Source organism: Pagrus pagrus (genome assembly GCF_965226575.1).
Source record: "Pagrus pagrus genome assembly, chromosome: 16".
NCBI classification, from domain to species: Eukaryota; Metazoa; Chordata; class Actinopteri; order Spariformes; family Sparidae; genus Pagrus; species Pagrus pagrus.
The window spans coordinates 20,766,245-20,786,927 of NC_140200.1; the positions used below are offsets into that span (position 1 = coordinate 20,766,245).

General features: G+C 37.2%; 1 protein-coding gene across 1 annotated transcript; it reads right to left on the minus strand.

Annotated features, from left to right (window-relative positions):
* Positions 1 to 675: 675 nt before the first annotated feature.
* LOC311271369 (Fc receptor-like protein 5) lies at positions 676 to 20,449 on the minus strand (the record flags this gene model as incomplete). The annotated part of the gene is made up of 15 exons (XM_084377006.1): positions 676 to 1,969; positions 3,433 to 3,483; positions 4,686 to 4,759; positions 4,852 to 4,867; positions 5,036 to 5,086; positions 5,206 to 5,279; positions 5,373 to 5,388; positions 5,511 to 5,624; positions 5,711 to 5,953; positions 6,400 to 6,669; positions 7,194 to 7,502; positions 7,657 to 7,935; positions 8,078 to 8,344; positions 9,392 to 9,460; positions 20,161 to 20,449. 15 exons carry the CDS (start codon positions 20,447 to 20,449, stop codon positions 1,962 to 1,964), a joined length of 2,130 nt encoding a protein of 709 aa, XP_084233132.1. The 3' UTR covers positions 676 to 1,961.
* Positions 20,450 to 20,683: the final 234 nt, after the last annotated feature.

Genomic DNA, 20,683 nt, shown 5'->3' on the forward strand with positions numbered 1-20,683 from the left:
GTCAGCAGAAGGCACCCTTCACTTTAAAGTCATTGTATTAAGTGGATTTTGTTTTCCACAAGTTAAAGTCTCAAACAGTTGTGTCTTCATATTTTCGTCTGTTGTAAGTGATTTCATTAATTGCCAAGTGATTTGATTTTCATATTGAACTTTTTTCATCAACTCTTTAAATGCTGTAGAACACATTTCATATCAGATTCACTACTTTATTATTTATATATTATATGTTACCATTTGTAGTTTTCATTATGTGACTTGTGTTAAATGGATACAATAAAAACACATAAATTAATGTCTTGTCTTTTTTTTATATTCTAATCATTAATGTGGCCTGGAAGTCAGTTTGAAACTCTTTCTGAGTGTTTATAAAGTTTATTATGAACTTTGTTGCTGATAAACTCTTTGAGGTCTTGACATCTTCTGGGTGTCTGATATTAAAAGACTTACAGAACAATCAAAACAACGTTTCTCTTATAAATATAGATTTATTTACAGTATGTACACATTATAAAAAGAAACATTAGAGGCAGTGTATTGCAGTGAGTTGATGGAGGAAATGTTCTTCACCTGCATGTTGTCCATTATTTTGACAGGACGTCTCATCAAACTCAGAACTTAGAAAAAATAGCACCAGAAAAAAAATCCCCCCTTGCCCCTCAGGACTTCTGTACTAAAAATAAAAAATGACAGCAAGAATAAGTCATTATAACACATCCACGAGACATAAGACCACTACATCTAATCATATCATTTACTCACTAACATTTCATTGTGTTCATTTGTGTGTGTTCTGTTGTTGTATGATTATACTGTGTAGGCCTGTACATCCTGTATGTGAGTGCTTCATACTCTTTAAACTGAATTTAATGTAAAATGAGGTCAGAACTTTTATTTGGTGTCGTTTTTCTTTCATCTGTTCCACAAAGAACACCTGAAGTACAACGTGTTGCTGCCTTCTTATCGCTCCAAAGAGCCAAAACAACTGGGTGATGTAATAGTATAATGCATGTCAAAGATATAATAACAAAAATGTATGTTACATTTCTACATTAAAAAGTCTAAAATGACAAGACCTTTTTCATTTACTTTGTTGAGTTTTGTGCTAATATTATCTTAAATGTTCCAAACAATGTTCAAACCACCAAAAATGGTTTCATTTAGTCCCCTGACTTTGATTTTGAAACTACTTCTGGTGCCAGTTTAGTAAAAAACATAAAGAAATGTAAATGAGATATAAAACAAGTCCACAGTATTAAGCATCATGTTGAGACAAGATGATTGACATGAAGTACAACATATGTCTGAACGGGCTTGACAATGATACACATTATGAAGAGTGAGTAGTGACACAGATATGAAGAGACTTTTCAAATTGAAGTAACTACAGTTATATTCCCTTTGTTCCCTCTGAATCTACAAGGAACACTGCTGACAGCTTATTGCTGGAACAAGTTTATTGATGCAAAAAAACCAAAAAACTTTTAAAAATACACACATATATATACAAACATAAAATATAGAGAATATCAAGCTGTTTTTAAAATAACAGAAGAAAGCTTGTATGTGTATCAGGATTTTTCTTCCCACATAAAATACATTAAATGTTTAACTCTTTTTAATCAGAAACTACAAAAGATGCTGACTTTAAAATTGCACTCGTACCGAGTGTCGAGGCAACAACAAACAACGACAAAGGTGTCAGAACATACTGGACGTAAACAACAAAACATTTCAATTATTATATGTGATAATCTAAACTCTTTATACCAAATACAACAGAAGATTAAATCCATATGATACATGTATTTAAAATGAGCTGCTATTAGATTAACTTTACAAAATACTGTTTGTTATTTGGACAGCACAGCTGCACACAATGATCACATAAAAGATGTGAAAGTACACAGATGTAGTTTTTCATGTTGTCGTCCGTTCCATTAGTTTAGTTGATACAGATTTCTTTATTGATCTGAAAGAAAAAGCAAAGTAAACAAAAAAGAGATTGAGGTGGATGTCAGGACACTCTGTCCTGACTCTCCCCCCCCCTCTCTTTCTCTCCCCCTCTCTCCCTATCCTCACCTCTCTCTTTCTCTTTCTCTCCCTACCCCTTGACCCCCCTCTCTCCCTCTCTCTCCCTCCCCTCTCACAATTCAATTCAATTCAATTCAATTCAATTCAAAGGGGCTTTATTGGCATGACAGTTTAACAACAATTTTGCCAAAGCATCTGTCCAAACACCTGGACGGAACACAACAAATAACAACACAAACACAACACCAAGATTGATTTACATTAATTATACATACAGTATACACAGTGTGTGTTTGTGTGTCAGGTTGTGGCATGTTGACACATATTGGGCAGCTGATGTGCCCTGTCTCAGCTCTTTGAACTCTGAGATTACAGAGTTGAACTTGTTGAAATAAATGTTCCTGGTTTCATTGAATGTTTTCCATTGTAGCAGAAAGTGCATCTCTGTCTCAACCTCACCTGTCGAGCAGTGACCACATGCTGTTTTCTTTTGGTTGCCATGATTGTTTGTGTCTTCCTGTTTGGATTGTCAGTTTGCGGTCACTGAGCCTGTACTTGGTGAGCATCTGTCTCTGCTTTCTATCTCTGACAGCAGAGAGATATTCTGCTGATTCATCATCTCTTTTTAGGGCTAGATAACATCCTGATCTACTTTGGCTTTTAGTTTCTTCTTTCCAATGTTCCAGGTAGGTTTCTTTACATTGTGTTATACTTTGTTTTACTCTGATTGGTGTTTGGAGAGCAGTGTTGTTGTGAGGCTGGTCAGACTGTCTGAGAGGGGGCAGTTAGCCTCAGTACCAGCTGACATAGGGGACTCTTTTCTGGGCTCAGCTCTTGAGTTTGGAGGGCTTTGGAGTGGAGGGTGTCTCGGGGGCTGGACTTCAGGTGGTTAAAAAAGTTGAGCGTTCTCTTTTGAATGTTAATTATCAGTGGGTATCTGCCTAATTCTGCTCTACATGCATTTGTTGGTGTGTTTCTGTGTGCGTGTAAAATGTGTCTGCAGAATTCTGCATGTGAAGACTCTGTTGAATGTTTGTTCCAGCGGGTATAGCTCTGATGACTGAGTGGACCCCAGACTTCACTACTGTACAGTGCAATGGGCTGGATGACACTATCAAATATTTTAAGACAAATTTTGACTGGAATCTGGAAATTACAAAATTTTCTCTTAATTGCATGTAGGGCTCTTCGAGCTTTCTCTCACTTTCTCTCTCTCTCTCTCCCAATAAAGAACTCACTCTTAGTGTTTTTACGATCAATAAAAGAATATGTGAGATTATTGGAATAATTAGAAATGTAAATATTTTTTAAAGTTAAAGGATTGTCAGTAAATCATTTATAGTTAATTGTCTTCTTGTATTTCTAACAGCTCCATGGCGAATAAAAAGGTATAAACTGTACCATGTTCAGCTTCTTGACGGCCTCTGATTGTTTCATAGAGACAAACATCACCTACAGAGAAATGAAAATCAAGCCGAGGTTAGTTTAATCACTTTAACTGTAAACAACAAAATCATGTGAGACCTCAGGTTTTTTTGATCATTTAAAATGTGTTTATAGGCTCAAAAAGACTGAGACCACGCAACATTTCTATTTTGCATTTATTTTGAATGTAATAATATTTTTTATTGCAAATGATAATATCAGCTTAACACTTGGAGTTAAAAGTTGATTCGTTGAAGAATTCTGGTATTTCTAAACCCTCTCCAGTCTTTCATTTCGCTTCACCAACTAAGAAGTGGTTTAGGAACGACTAATCGTCCTCGAGACAACTACAAGACAGCTTTCCTTTGACAGACTTCACCTGATTAGATTCTTGTGTTTGTATTTATCAAATTCTGTATCTGTGATGAAGTTGCTTTTCTATCTTTCAGGGAAGGAAGCTTGATTTATTGATCTTCTGATGGTGCGTGTTGTGGAATTTCAGGAGAGATGAAGAAAATTTAGAGACACCGATGACTTACGTTGAAGTAGTTTATACAAACATGATCATGGAGGAACAAAATAACAGCACAACTGTCTGCACAGTGCATTACCAACTTAATCCTCCCAAACCTTCTCTAGTTTCAGGTTATATCCTCTAAGCTCAGGAAGCAGCCCTCCCATACATGGTTATCTGTTTAACAATAAATTAGTGGGAAGTTACTGCAGAGCTTCTCACCTCTGACTTAGTGAGGAATACAAAGAAGATGCGTAGAAGACAGTCAGTCTACTACAGCAGATAGATCGAAGGCCATCCTATGAGTTCTCATAAACAACAGCCTTGGTTTGTCAGAGATCCGTTTTGTAGACATTTCTACAGCAGCTTCAAACTGCTAAGTTTGCAAAGACCATGAGACATATAAACTCATAGATCAGACGTCACTGTGCCCTCATCCACACATTATCGGGCCTAACCTTTATACTGGGTATGTACGACATCTTTCTCCCACAGTGTGCTCACTTTGGGTCTGTCTATGGATACAACTGATCCAGTTTCCAGTGTTTTAGAGTTTATATTGTTACATGCACTGCCCCTTTAGAAACCTTGAGTCTGGAAATGATTTGATGCTGAGCACTTTCTGATTATTTCCAGGTTCACGTGACAATATTAGAGATTTTCAATGGTCTCAGACTTTTGGACCCCACTGTATAATATTAGTTTAACTGCTTACCGTGGAGAAGAGCGGAGTAATGATCATTCTCGTAGTCCAGACGATCTGCGTTGGCACTCTCAGACTGGACTGGTCTACAACACGTATCAGATACAGATCATTTAAATAGGAACATAAAAATGTGTTGATGTTACGTTGAAATGAGATGAGAGAGTGTTGCACCTACCTGGCCAAGCATGAATCTGTGAAAAAGACATTTGCTGTTAGATGTGTTACTCAGTCTAACATATGTCATTTCGGACAAATAAATATACTCAAGGATTGTCAATAAGTCATTTAGAGTTAAATTAAATTGTCCTCTTCTAGTATTTCTAACAGCTCTGTGGTGAATAAAAAGGTATAAACTGTACCATGTTCAGCTTCTTGACGGCCTCTGATTGTTTCATAAAGACAAACATCACCTACAGAGAAATGAAAATCAAGCCAAGGTTAATTAACAATACTTATTAAACAAACTAATACTTTTTTAGATTACTTAAAATAGAATATGTAAAAAATAAAGATTAGTTTAACTGCTTACCATGGTGCAGAGCGGAGTAATGATCATTCTCGTAGTCCACACGATCTGCGTTGGCGCTCTCAGACTGGACTGGTCTACAACACGTATCAGATACAGAACATTTAAATAGGAACATAAAAATGTGTTGATGTTACGTTCAGAATGAGATGAGAGAGTGTTGCACCTACCTGACGAAGCATGAATCTGTGAAAGAGACACTTGTTGTTAGATGGTTGTTATACTGCTATTCTATCTCATGAGATCAGAGTATGTGTGTGTATTTGAATAATTATAAAACATGAAATAATAGAAGAAGAAGGTCTCACCCTTGGACGCTCTGTAGCAAAACAAAACGAGTAGAGGAACAACAAGAACGACTCCACAAACCAGCCCAACAACCAACAGTACAGGAAATGAAGAGTTTTCAGGCCTGGACACAGCTGGAATAAATAGGAAAACAATATTCATCTGAATTTCTTTCCCAGTCAAAAAAAGAAAATGTTGCAATTATTTTAATCCTACTCACCCTGAACTGACATCCAGCTCTGTGCTGACTCTTGTCCTGAGTGTTGACACTTGTAGAATCCTTCATCTGACTTTGACACTGCAGAGATATTTAACTCCCATCTGCTGTCACTTTGAATGAGTTTCTCATTGTGATAGAAAAACACAATGGAGCCAAATGTTTGATTTCTTAATTTGCAGCTCAGACTAACAGAATCTCCTTCAGTCACAGGACGGGCCGGGCTCAGCAGGATCATATCTCCATCTGTTAAACAGTCAAAGAATATGAGGTTTCAGTCAGAGATCAGCTGGTCGAGGAACTTGAGAATGAGTCGATGTAGAGTGATGAGAAAAGACACATACGTTTTTTTTCTTTGACTTTTCTCATTGATGTAACAGTGATCATAAAATCTAACGTTTGTGTCTTACTGTTCAAGAACCCTTTCAGTTGGTTCAATCTGAAACCTCACAGCTAAATATCACTAAATCCTTCACACTGGACTTTAAATGGTGATCATGGACCTAATAACTGAAGAACAGATCAGCCACAAATCTATATTCTATATCTATACATGGTTAAAAAAATCACAGTGTAATTAAATTCTTAACTTTGTTTATTAAGCGAAAATGATTAATTACTGGAGCTATCATGAAGCAGAGTGTTGGGCAGAACTGTCAGTCAAAGAAAAACAAAATGTAATGAAATCATACCCTGTACAGTGATGTTGACTGCGCTGCTGAACTCTCCTGATCCAAACTCACACCAGAACACTGTATCACTGCGCCAGTAAGTGTTTATGTTGCATGTTGATCCATTCATTGTCCCCCAGTTGGTGCAGTGTGACCAGTATCTGTCCTTAGCTGATGACCTCCTCACTGTCCACTCAGCAGAGTTTCCCTCACAGCTCAGTGAGACAGAGTCAGAGGTGAAGTGTTGAGCTCTGTCAGGACTCACTGTGAGAGACGCTGATGAGTGAATATCTGAAAAACAACATGTGATAAGAGGTCAAACAGAGCACAGAGATCTTCAGATATAAAATGCCTCAATTCAAATAGTCCTTAGCTTAGTTTTGTTTTTATTGCAACAAAGTATTTTGGCAAAATTCTGATTTCTACTTTGACCTCTTGCTACCTTTTTTTGAGTACATTTTAAATGATAGACAACCAAGTGACTACAGCTGCTGTAAGCACAAGAAGAGCTTAAGTATTCAGACTAAAAGTACTTTTTGCAAATGAGAGCAGAGTTTTAGCCAATATATTGTATCTCTCTGTTTGTGTTTTATGTTACAGACTATGTTACAGAGGACAGAAGGAAACAAGTCAATTCCACCCAGTAGAGTGGAAAGCATGAAGTTTAGCCTGACGCTAGTGAGAGAAAAGATCATAAGACCACAGTAAATTCATTTTCTTTTTTTTTCAAGATACTGTATGTTTATCATCATTTAGAAACATGATGAACAGAGCTGATATAACATCTGTTTCTTAAGAGAGAGAAACACACTGACCTGCAGACCAGACATACTTAAGGTCACGGCAATAAGTGTAAAACACTGGATCTCCTCTTCCAGCTCTGCACATATACCGTGCTGTGTGTGTCTGTCCATGAACAATGTAGGAATCCTGTTCAGTCCCACTGCTGCTGCCGGGTAGCAGCTCAGTGCTATAGTATTGAAAGTTGACTGATTGATCAGGAACAGTCTTATACCAGTAGAACCTCCATCCTGCAGATGGATCTCCAACACCACAGTTCAGAGTTACTGAGGCTCCAGCACTCAGCCATGATGGAGACACAGTGAGGACAGGCCGGGGTGGTGCTGGAAAATGATTTTTTTAAATGAAAACATGTATTGATAGTGGATCAGATACATTCTGCACAATCATACATACTGAAGATTTACTTTAAAAATATATATGAACAAAAACAGCCTTGTTTAATCTTCACTTTGAAAGAAATGTGATGTGACTTACTGTCTGATACTGTCAGTGTGATGGGATCACTCCAATCTGTTGAAGAAAGCTGCGTATGTTTCTTTCTGCCCTTACACCTGTAGTCTCCTCTGTGGGATGCAGAAACAGATGTAATACTGTGTTCACTCTGATTTGAAGGTTTTTCTAAGCTGGTTGTTCTCCATTCATACTCCCACTCAGTGTCTCCTCCATCTTTGATCTCACATCTGAGAGTGATCCTCTCTCCAAAGTATATTTTAGACCAGTTTGGCTGCAGAGTCACAACAGCCTTGTTTGGACCTGTTCATGTTCAAGAATTCACAGGAAGGAAACTAAATGACAACATGTTAAATACACATCATGTCTTTTTTCTTATCAATCAACAAATATAAATACAAAATATGATTAAAAATTCTGATTCCAAGACAAATGTTAAACTCACCCTTTTTGTTGATACTGATTGGATCACTGTACTCTGTGTAGTTAACTGGCTCTCCTTTTCCTCCTCTGCACCAGTAGACTCCTTCCTCTGACACTCTGATTGGTCCAGCTGAGAGTTGAGTGGTCAGAGGTTCAGAGGTTTTCTCTCCTCTGTACCAGAAGTATTTCCAACCAGATGATGATCGTTTCACAGAGCAGGTCAGGGTCACACTGCCCCCTACAGGAATGTCTCTGTCATCAGCCCTCAGTTCAGCCTTTGGTCTGTTTGCTGTTTGATTTAGAACAAAGACATAAAAAAGGAAATTAATGTCACTGTGATTAAGTCCAGTTTATATAGTTCAGCCCACACAGGTAAGAAATAATTGAACTTTAAGACTTAAATTTGCATTAATATTAACACTTAATTATTTTATATAAACACTGGAGACATTTTAGTTTAACAACCTCTCTTGCATGCCATGTCTCGCTCTCTTTTCCTGGGTTTCTTTATTTAATTTCTAAGTTGCATTACTGAATGTTACATTTGTGAAGGCAAAACCTTGTGTTTAAGTGTTAAAGAGCCAAGTTGAACACTTTCACTGTGGTTTTTCATTGTTAAAAGACAACAGTTTAATTATCAATTATCTGTAGCGTCTCATCCTTTGCAGGGTCACAGGGTGATTACCCCTTTTCACATTTGATGAGGGCGAGGTTACATCCTGGACAGACTGTCAGTCCATCACAGAGTGAACACATAACACAGACAACCATTGACACTATCACTTACAGACAATGTAGACGACTCAAATGATTAATCTAAACTAACCTGACTGCTAATTAACCTGAGTTAACTCAACCAGTTTGTGTTAAAGTGCAGCATCATTCCAGCCTGTAAGTTATTTGAGATTGTTCCCTGTAAATGATTGTGATGGAAAAACTACAGTACTCTGCTCTGATTACTGGCTGCTTTTACATTATTTTGTTCCAATGCAATTTTTTTCTCTTTTTAAATCATTCAGTTCATTTAAGAGACTTCATTATCGTTGAAGCGAAATGTTTCCTGCTGTTTAATTTAGATTGTTGAAAACATTAAAACATGACATTTTCAGAATGAATGACAGATAGTCCAACTTACATGATACTGTCAATTTGAATGCGTCACTCCACTCTGTTGAGGAATACGAGTCTCTCGTATCTCTTCCTTTACACCTGTATTTTCCATTGTGAGCCTCAGCGGCACTGATAATCCTGGATTCATTGTATGTTGTAGGTGAGTTTAAGTTGTCTGGTGACCATTCATACTTCCACTCAGTGTCTCCTCCATCCTTGATCTCACATCTGAGGGTGATCATGTCACCACTGAATATCCAGTTGGGTTGAAGGGTCAAAGTGGCCCTGTTGGAAACTGTAGACAAAAAATACACAGTTAGGATTCAAACAGGATTAAACACTGAACAGATAAAATGCCACTATCTTCTGTTATAATCACTGTATTAATTATGTAAATGCATGTTGTTCTGTTCTGCTGCAAACATTTCGAAAATCAAATCATTTAGTTCAGACACTAGACTAGAGACTGAAAAGACTGAAAACATGTATTGATCAGAAGCATTCTGCACAATCAGTACATACTGAAGATTTACTTTAAAAATATATATGAATAAAAACAACTTTAAATGAGCTGTATAATCTTCACTTTGAAAGAAATGTGATGCACAAATACAGAAGTGCAAGAACGTGAGTAACACTGCTGGTTTGAATGTTTATGACAACGTGGAAGTAAAATTGAAAACAAAAACATATGTTAGAACTTAGAAAATGGAGCACTAGAAAAGAAAATTCTCACTTGCCCCTCAGGGCTTCCGTAAAATTACAAAAAGTTAAATCTACATCAAACATAATATGTTTAGCTTTATCAGTCAATAACCTTCCACAGGACGCATTTAGTTCAGACACTAGTTTTGACCACAGCAATGTGGAAGAACATTTTCATTATCCCTCCCTCTTTGTTAGTCTTTTGTCTAATGTCTAGTTTATCATGCAGGCTGGATTCTATATTTTTTATTAAAAGGTTTGGTAAAAGGCCTGTATGAACATATCAACACCTTTTTATCATTAGGATTTTAACATATGGATAAATAAAAACCTGTAGCGATTTGGCATTAATAACATTAATGTTTAACTCCCAGCACAACATGCTGATTGTTTCCCAGCCACCTCCACTTGGTCTTGTTCACAATTACAGTATTAGTAGCAATATCGCGTAAACTTTCTTATGAACAATCTCCCAATTCCAGATATTGATAAATAAAACTGAACAGCATAAAGGAAGCATCCTCAAATCTTTGTTTCTGTTAACAGACTGAAGGAGGTCAAACCAGTAGCCCATTCTTGACATGATGAAGGATATTTAAACACTTTTCTTTTTCTTTTTCAGATGAGTGAGAGGTACTAACATGACTAACAATGACTTTCCCTTCACACGTTGGGCATTGTTTATGAACATAAAGACTGTAGGTTGTTTATTCCATTAGAAAATACTAAACTCACCAGTCTTCTCAATGATGACTGCATTACTTTCAGGTGTGTCATCATATCGTATACCATTCAGTCCTCTGCAGGAGTATTTGCCTCCTTGTGAGACAACTCTGTTTGATTTATGATCAATTTCAGAAAGACGTGAAGCTATTCCAAAAGACCCTGTGGTCTCTGTGATCCACTGATATGTGCGGCCAGCAGGATCCTCCACATGACATGTCAGTGTCACACTGCCCCCCAATGGTATGATTGTCCTGTCTGCTGTCAGTATGGCCGTACTTCTACGTGCTGTTTGATTTAGAAAAACAATAAAACAAGGGAATTACTGTCATGGATATGCCATCCAAAATGTTTTTAATTTTTTACATAACTCAATGACTCAATGAAAACCCTTTTTGTTTCAATTAAGTGATTTGTTGAACAATTTTGACACCATAAAGGCTGATAGTACGTGTACCCAATATCTGGAATAATAAAATCATGAAGTCAGTTTGTGAAAGCTAAAATTTGCTTGCCAACATCACTGGAAACTGATCAAGATATTTGATACATGGTCTTTAGTTCCCCTGGTGTCACATCTGTGAATGTGTTTCTTGATTTGCTCAAGTTTCATTTATTTGCCATGCCATTCAGTTAATTGATTGGTTAATTGAAGGCAGATGAAATATTGACTTGTTGTTATGCACTTGTTTGAGTAGTTTGAATACTTCACGTAGCATTTACTGAAAAACCAAGAGAAAAACTCTATTGGATGAAGACAGTGCAATGCAACTGAAAGCTCAGAGAAGCTAGTAAGTGGACAGATGGCTCATTTGAGACATATTATTTAGATTCTTGGTGCAGCATTTAAAACAATCATAATTTTTTTTCATTAAAATGAGACGGCTTCTTAAAGCAAATCACCTCAGATTACAATGTGTACTGAGCTGTGTGAAAGAGAAACTGTCAAAAAAAATGACAGATTAAGCTAGTAAAGGTTTAAAGTTTCAGGATCTGAAAATAAGATTGAGGTTATGTTCATACATCATACATACACACTGCAAAACATGATTATATCAACATGGCTTATAAATAAGTCATACTGTTGCTGCTAAACTTGGTGATAGTAACAATAACTTTACAGAGCTGCTGGATACAGTTAAGAGTGATTTTATTACTCATACATAGAGACTATAGAGTAATAAAGTTTAAAGACGTACAGAAATGATGGCAAAGAGCATTGAAACTGTTCTGGAGGTTTGTAGTTTACGATTACTTTGATTATTTCAGACACTTTAGTTTGGTTAATAATTTGTCACCCATCTGTTTGTGAAGCATTTGGCGACTTCCAACTGTTGCAGCTCCCAGAGGTCATACCAAGACACATAGCATGTGGCAGCAAACACACCATGTCACTGCCCAAAATGAGTGAGTGAGTGAGTGAGTGACAGACTGTTGTAAGTGACTGTATCACCTGTTGGTTCTTCACATTCTTCAGAGGGCCGTCCTATTTCAGAATATCCTGTTAAGATGATAAGATACATGACAGACTCTGGTAAATTTACAGTTTCATATCAGGATCAGCGTCAGCTCTCCCAACATAAATATGTATACAAAAACTCTGAGACCAAAGTGTTTGGAGAAGTAAATACATAATTATAACACATAATAATTAAACTAGTGGTTTAAATACATCCTGCAGTGACTGATAGTTTAACGTCTTTCATATTTGCATCGTAATCCAAGTAGTTAAATCACTTCCCCCCCCATTTTTGCAATTAATTACCGCAACTATAAACGGTGTTGGGCCATAATAATAATAATAATAATAATAAGAAGAATTAAATGATTGTTTTATTTTACCGCTGCTTCTCTTCTCTGTCCTCTTTTACTGCACCAGCCCCTTTTTTCTTTTTTTCTTTGATCCAGACTGCAGTGAAGGCTTGTCAAGGCAAAAACTCATCAGTTTTTGGAAGGCAAGTGTCTGTTGGACCTTAGATACAAAACCAAAACAGACATTCTGCACTTCCCCATAAATAGTGAGGTTTATTGTTTTGTTCTTTTCTTTACGTTTAACCTGTGAACAAGTGGACTCTTTTGTAGTAAAACTTAACATTTTGGTGACTTTTTTTGTATAATATTCTTGCTTTCTTGTGTCTTGTTTTCATGGAGACACACACGGTGTGCACGGAGGGGAGGGGCTGTGTGTGTGAGACGTGTGAGTGACAGAGAGACGGAGGAAGAGCAGGGAAAGGAAATGCAGCTGAATGAATACACTGTGTTTTTAAGTAGCATTAAAAAAACAAAACAACAAAAAACGAAACGCAATATGTGGCGGTCGGTGTTGATTCTGTGGCGCACCGCCATGAATTAGTCAATGTGTGGGGAACACTGCAGTGGTATCATGCAGAGCTATGTTTTCCAAATAGCTGGCCTTTACAATTGACCACTAATCCAGTCATTTCTTAATGTGCACTGGAATAACACAGATGCAAAAACAAGTGATCAAGAGTGATACAGTAGGTGACATATAGGACACACAATCAGTAAATATAGAAAAGATAACTAGTCACCTTCAGCATGTCCGTACAGGAGTGTATTCAGCACTACAATAAAAGATTAAAACTTCATTAGACCAGAATCAAATACAACATTCAGTTTCATCAGTGGCAACTATTAGAAAAACTATCAATCAACAGTATCACACATTTCTGTGATGATATTCTGCTACAGAGCTACAGAGGTGGGAAACACATTTTAAAAAACTCTTCAATATATATAGAGGCTGAGTAAAATAAGCAATAAATGTAATTCCACAGCTATATACATAATACCTAAGATCATATACTGTACATGCATTGTCCAGGTATGTGTGCAAAAACTAGTGCGTAAGTAACTAGTTGAGTAATATACATAATCCTTCAATCTGAACCAAGACAAATCAGCAAGAAAGGTCATGCCTACACAACTACTACATTGATATAAATACTGAAAATCACATAGAAAGTCACAGATGTACTCACAGAATAACCCGAGCACACCGAGCAGAGCTTGACCCATCTTCACATCCAGCACCGACACTGACACTCTGATCAAACTTCCTACTGTGTATTAATAAATGCAGCAGAGAGAACAGAGAAGTTACATTTCTTAGAAATGTGAGAGCAGAGACTTGCATCAGCTTCTTCTGGAGTGTCTGTCTGACTCTGTTCTTGCTTCCCTTTCACACAAAGCTCAAACAACTGCAGTGGTGTTGACCGCAGCACACTTTGACATGTTTACATTTCCTGTCCACTGAAAATAAATCATGAGCTCATCTCCCTTACAAAGGTTTGTTTCTCATCCTTAGCTCACATCCAAGAAACATAAGATCATTAGATCTAATCATATAACATCACAATAACATTTTAGTTAGCTAATCTGTACATGTTATGCCGGCCAACAGTTCTTGTATACACAGTGCCTGTATTTCAGTGAGGGTGTGTGCTGTGTATAACCACAGTGCAGTCAGAAAGTATTTAGGTACCTCCACCTTTGTCACATTTTGTTATGATGCAGGCTTATGCTAAAATCAATTAAATGCCATTTTCCCTCATCAATGTACGCTCAGTAACTCATGATGTCAAAGAAAAAAAGAAGTCAGGCCCCTTCTGGTTGACCTCATGGGACCTTATTACAGAAATAAAATGTACAGTCGTGAATGGTGAGAGACAAATTTAATTTCTGATCCAGTTTGAGTTGTGCTGCATTCAGAATAACTAGCTACTATTCAGAAACAGTCAGTCTTCTCACTGATGCTCTTGTTTGCTTATGTAGGTCATATAGAGTTTCATCACCAGTTAAATGTTCCTTGTTGTATGTTTGAAGTTTTTTAAAACTTATGTTTGTCTCTACGTAAAGCAGACCTATGTGATGCCACTGTCTTTTAAATTTAAGGGGGTTTTCCATGACTGTTCTTTATTAATATTTTCTCATGGTGCATCAGATTTGAAATTTAACATTGGTCCTCTTCATTTTTTTGTACCTTGTAAAGTCAGAGCCAGAGTACTACTAATGGAACAGAGGGCACAGCTTTCTGCTCTCTTCATGTTCACTTCTGTTTTTCTCCCTGCTCAGTCACTTCCTGTGGGTGAAGTTGTGACAAAACCCCCTATAAGTGAGACCATGTAAAGATTCTGTGCTGGAGTGGGGAGACACTCTCCTCTACAGTACTGCCTTTAAATTGTGTGACCATATACTAACATACAACATTTTATTGCAGGTACATTTGTGCATTTTATGCAGTAAATGCTGACAGTTCGTGCATCCACACTGCCTGTGTTTTGTTGTGGGCCTGTGTTATGTGTATACTATGTCACCCATACAATTTTCTTTAAAATACTACATCAGCAAATACTGACCAGAGTAAAACAGCTGTTTCTTGTTTGACTTAAGTTATCAAAGTGGTGTTTTATTCAGTTAAAGAATCAAATTAGACAAATTAGAAAACACTGTCAGTCAGGTGTCTTCAGATATTAATCTAAAATGGCCAAGTTTTATATTAGCTATCAATGTTTCATAGCTTTTAATCTTTAAGACCTAACCTGTCCTGTGAGCTGCAGCCTTGTAAGATGGAAGATAAAGAAATAAAAGATGTAAAGATAAAATAAACTGTGGCATATCTTAGCCAGAGAAGGAACACGTAAAGCCAGTACTCATCAGCATGACTGAAATATGCTTCCAGTTCAGTTTCACACATAAAGACGTGATGCTGTGATAACAAGAATTAGACAGTGTCATCATTCACACCCTAGAAGTGTTTTTTTTTTCTCTCTCTTGTGGTAGAAATTGAGTCGAGTAAAGCAGGGTGCCATTTTCAGCTGCAAAAGAACATGAAAAGATTAGAATCAGATTATTATTACTTAAAGAGTACTACAACTTTTTGAGAATGAGGCTCACAGGTAACCGTGACTTGGCATCCTGGGACTTTACTACAGCCGCCCAGAGGTAAAAAGGAGCACGTGTTGTGTTATGTCAGTATCAGTTAGTGTGGTTTGGCTCCCCCTGTGGTGATCTGTGGAGGAAGCTTTCATTTCAACTGCACAGTGACTGGGGTCTATCAAGTACATTGACTGACTTACTCATCTACCTGATAATGTTAATTCAAAATAAAGTTAAAGACATTTCATTGACCTGTCTCTGTATTAACTTAAATCACATGTCCCTATCATTGCTACCTGGTAAAATCACACCAGTACACTGTATTACCATCCTTTAAGAAGAAGAAGACTCCCTGCACAGCTCACTGCTACACCATCAGGTCTTACTTTTATAGTCAGTGAACAGTGGTCTGAAAAACTTAAATACTCCACTTCTTGATTTAGCACTGGATATGGTCACATATAGAACCAAAAGAATAGTAGTGTGCCTTTCTATAATACACATTTTGGCCATAAGGGCCTAAACTGCACCACTACTCATACTCTAAGATGAACAGCATCCATGGTACTCCAGTGGAGTTTTCATTTGTCTCTGCACTCCAAACACAACATGCATCTATTATATGTTATCAAGTTATGTAACATGACTGTCATGTTTCTTTTGGCGAGGAATATGTCAAACATAGCGCCAATCTGCCCTTAGTGTCACAGATGGAGTTCTGGGTATTATCAGCATGTCATTTTATTACCTCATACGTATTATTATTAGTATTCTGATATATGAGCATTTTCTTGTTACACAATACTTTATGGTCAAAGTGTTCAGTGTCAGTTACAGCAGTTAGAGTACAGTGCGTTTGTGTTTTCTCATGTTTTATGATCAAAATGCCATTGTGACATCAACAGTAGTAGTTACCAGCAGGCTCCAGCAGGGAGAGCATACAACTGTCATAATAAGGGTTAATGGTAACCTGTGCTTTATACGGAAGCCCTAAAGGGCCATGCATTCATACATTTTATTTCCTCCGTTTTCCCATGATAACGAGTTAATTTCATTTGTTTTCTCGAGATCTCAAGTTATTATATCGAAATAACAACTGCCGTTTTCCCGAGATAACAGGATAATTTTCTCGAGATCTCGAGATAACGAAGCTTTGTTTTCCTGAGATAACGATATAATTAATTTGAGATCTCGAGATAATGACTGTGATATGATAGGCCTGAGATTATCGAGACACACTTATGTGTATATTATCTGTAATAGCAAGGCATAATGCTATTTCAGCCTGTGTCAGGCCTTGATTGAAAAGATATGTGACATGGTGATCGATATGTTCCTGCTCCTCTGACATTGCTACACTGAATGATGTTTCCTGCAATGATTTAATATAGTTTGGTTTTCTCAAGATCTCTAATTAATTATCTTATTATCTCGGGAAAACGGCAGTTGTTATTTCGAGATATTAACTCGAGATCTCGAGAAAACAAATGAAATTAACTCGTTATCACGGGAAAACGGAGGAAATAAAATGTATGAATGCATGCATTCTGTAATTTTAGCTCAATCATTTGTTTAATGTTTGTGTTGTGAATCCAAACCGAGCCCAACTGTGTTTCTTATTTTAACTGTTGACTTAATGAATACTATAATAAATTCGTATAATTAGCTAATTCTGTTAATTGTACAAATGGCAAGTCTTGGCAACCAGGGTGAATTGCAAGACAAAATATTATTTGGACGGAATAAACCTTTAAAATTATACATAATGAGTCACAAAGTATTATTTGGATGGATAAACCTTCCTGCCTCTAACATAAAGTATTACAGTGTGGTGTAATACAGCTCAGCCTCCTCGACTGCAGGAACTACTATTGTCTGCTGGGATGGAGGAGGAGACTGAGCGGGCTCGGGGCGCCCTCTGCTGGTCAAAGTTCTCCAGGACCAGGTAGGAGCAGGGTCACACAGATGGAGGTGAACTTTAAACTCTGAACAAACCATCCATGAAGTGAGAGATCATTGATGGAAAGCAGATTAAAGACAGTGAGAGTTGTTCTGCTTGAGACAGGCTGAAACACTACAGCTGTATCAGTAATAAAACAGAGCTGTGCAGTGGGTTAGTGGAGCTGTCTGTGAGGAACTACATAGAAAATGTCACTAACAAAGTATTCTGTGCTATTTTAATAATTAGCTGACAAAAGATGTGAATAACTGATATTTATTAGCTACAAATGATCCACAAAGTTCATTAATTTAAATAATCACATTATATTCAGCCTAGCTTTTGGTTTGTTGGACATCTTACAGCTGAACTGTCCGGGGTCTGTTTATGAGGAAGTCCAATGTTCAGTTCAGAGTGTTAATTAGTCATAAACAAAGATAAATTAGATAAACTGAGAGTTTACGTTGTCATTCTTCTTGACTTCAGACTTCATTATATTTCATTGTTTGGCAGTTTGTCCTGAAGATATTTTGAAGTGAACTGGGTGCATCTTTATGATTTTGTCTTCTCTTCCTGTAGTTTTTGGTTCAGGTCATTATTTTGAGATTATTGTGATCAAACACTCCTGTCAGCTGTCAAAAGAGTGTGTTTGACCCTGGACACTCCTCACATGAACCATCTCTGTACAGAATCTGTGTGTTTGAGGTCTGAAGGACACAAAGAAGCGATGCTGCCTGCTGACCTGCTGGACTTTATGAGAGATCAAGTACAACAAAAACTGAGGAATGATTATCTTCATAAGAAATGCAGTTCTTCTCCTGGATCACACACATTCACCACTTCATTATTACATATGATTAAAACATTCAGATGTCAAATGTTAAAATGAGTTGGAAAAAGTCCCTCAAGACTGAGGATGTTTTAAGAAAAACAACATTTATCAAATATTAAGAATAAAGAGGGATTTTCACGAGACACACAGGAGTTGGACAGTAAAAATGTTTATTTTAGCATCGTATGAAACAGTCTCATTTCATGTTTAAACACAAAGTTAGAAAGTGCTTCACAGAGTCAGAAGTGTTTTGCAGAAGATAAAATATTCAGTTCAGTTTGAGAGAATTCGAAAACAATACAAACAAAGAAAAATAAATACGTGAACAAAAGGTATAAAAATTAAAACGTGAGGACCGTACTTTGTTTTTCATTAACTCTTTAAATGCTGTGAAACACAGTTCATATCAGATTTATATTTATATATAATATGTTCGCGTTTGTGTTTCTCATTAAGTGACTTGTGAGAAACTGAAGCAATAAAAACACATAAATTCGTCTCTTGTCTGTCTTTTTAATATTCTTTTCATTAATGTGGCCTGGAAGTCAGTTTGAAACTGTTTCTGAGTGTTAATAAAGTTTATTATTATGAACTTTGTTGCTGATAAACTCTTTGAGGTCTTGACATCTTCTGGGTGTCTGATATTAAAAGACTTACAGAACAATCAAAACAACATCTCTCATATATAAATAGATTTATTTACAGTATGTACACATTATAAACAGAACATTAGGAGACGATGTCCATCAGAAGGCACAGAGTGAAAACTCTCCATACAGTGATTTACTGAACCAGCTGTGACATTTAGAGATCTGACAGTGGAGGATGTTGAATGGATGAACACAAATCAAACAGCAGCGCTTCATTTCAGTTTAAACTGCAGCATTACAACAAGAAAAGGTTAAAGCTCCACGACAGAAAGTTAAATCTGTTTATAAAATCTGGACGGTAAAAAAAATCTTGATAAAAAACAAAAAACACAAACGGAAAAAGTGAACATAACAAAACACACATAACACAACGTGCATATAGAGGGATCATGTATCACAATATTAGTGAAAAATATCTCTTTACAGATTTCTAATGTTTGCAGTGGTTCACAGTTCTTCACTTCATTTAATGTTTTAACGTGTTATTTCTGTTTTGAACTGCTGAATGTTCTCTGCTCTAAAGTTCACCTGATTCTTCTTTACATCCTGCAGGAGGCCAGTACAGGATATACAGGATATACTGTCAGTGTTCATGTCATATCTTATTAGGCCTAATTCATCACATAGAGCTATAAATGAAAAAGGTAACAACATAAAGTGCACAGAGTCGTTACACATGGCGTAAGAGGTTCACAAAGTGAACACAGCAGATTTCAGATCTGTCTAATAAGTGACAGAGTTTGATGAGACGTCCTGTCAAAATAATGGACAACATAAAGGTGAAGAACAACGTTTCCTCCATCAACTCCATTATTGTTGTTCATCAGTTGTTCCCTCTGTCTCTAAAGTGTCTCATTAAGTTGTAGATCAAACTGATGCTGCTGAGCTGGAACTTTTACTAAATCCTCCACTGGACAAATCAGACAGACGGTGAATAAATAAAAGTTAACAAACAAACAACACAACTACCACTGCTACTGTCAGTCCCAGTTCACAGTAGAGGCCGATCCTTCCTTGACTTGCTGTGTTGGGTCTTTCAGGTTCGGGCCAATCCCTCGCTGCTGTAAAGAGACCAAACAACAGAACAGCTGAAGTTGTGACATATTTCTCAGATACTGTGAGAATGAAGTGAAGGATTGTGGATTGTGGTCGTCCTCAATACTTTTCTTCAGGATCTTATTGATCCAAAATGCTGCTGAATTGAACGTGTTAATAAAGTTCTACTGACTTCTACTCAACCAACTTACCAGAGACGCTGAGCCAGCAATCACTTGCATTTAAAATGTTATTCCTCAACACTTTGCAGCGATACCGGCCTGAGTCCTCAGTCCTGAGTCTGGACACATGAAGTCTGAGTCGTCCGTCTCTGAGGATGTCTTTGTCCAACTGGACTCGTCCTACAAACTGTTGATCCTGAGACTCTGGGAGCTCAACACCTCCATATATATGAAACAGGACTGAGACTTTGAGATCAGTTATCACCTCACAGTGGATAAAAAGGGAGTTGGGGGAAGTGTCAGTCGTGGTTGGGAACATCCATTCCAGTGTGATGTTGTGGTTCTCCTCTGCTTGATAGGAGGTCTGTGTCACATTCACTACAAATGTTCCTGTTGAGGAGACAGAGAGGGAAAGTGAGAAGCAGACACACTGACAACTTTAACATGGCAGCCTTTAAACTCCATCTACATGTTTCTGTGGACAGTTTAGTGACGTCTCAGAGCTGCAGAGGCTCATCAACATCAACTGTTTGCTCACATGTGGCTACTTTAA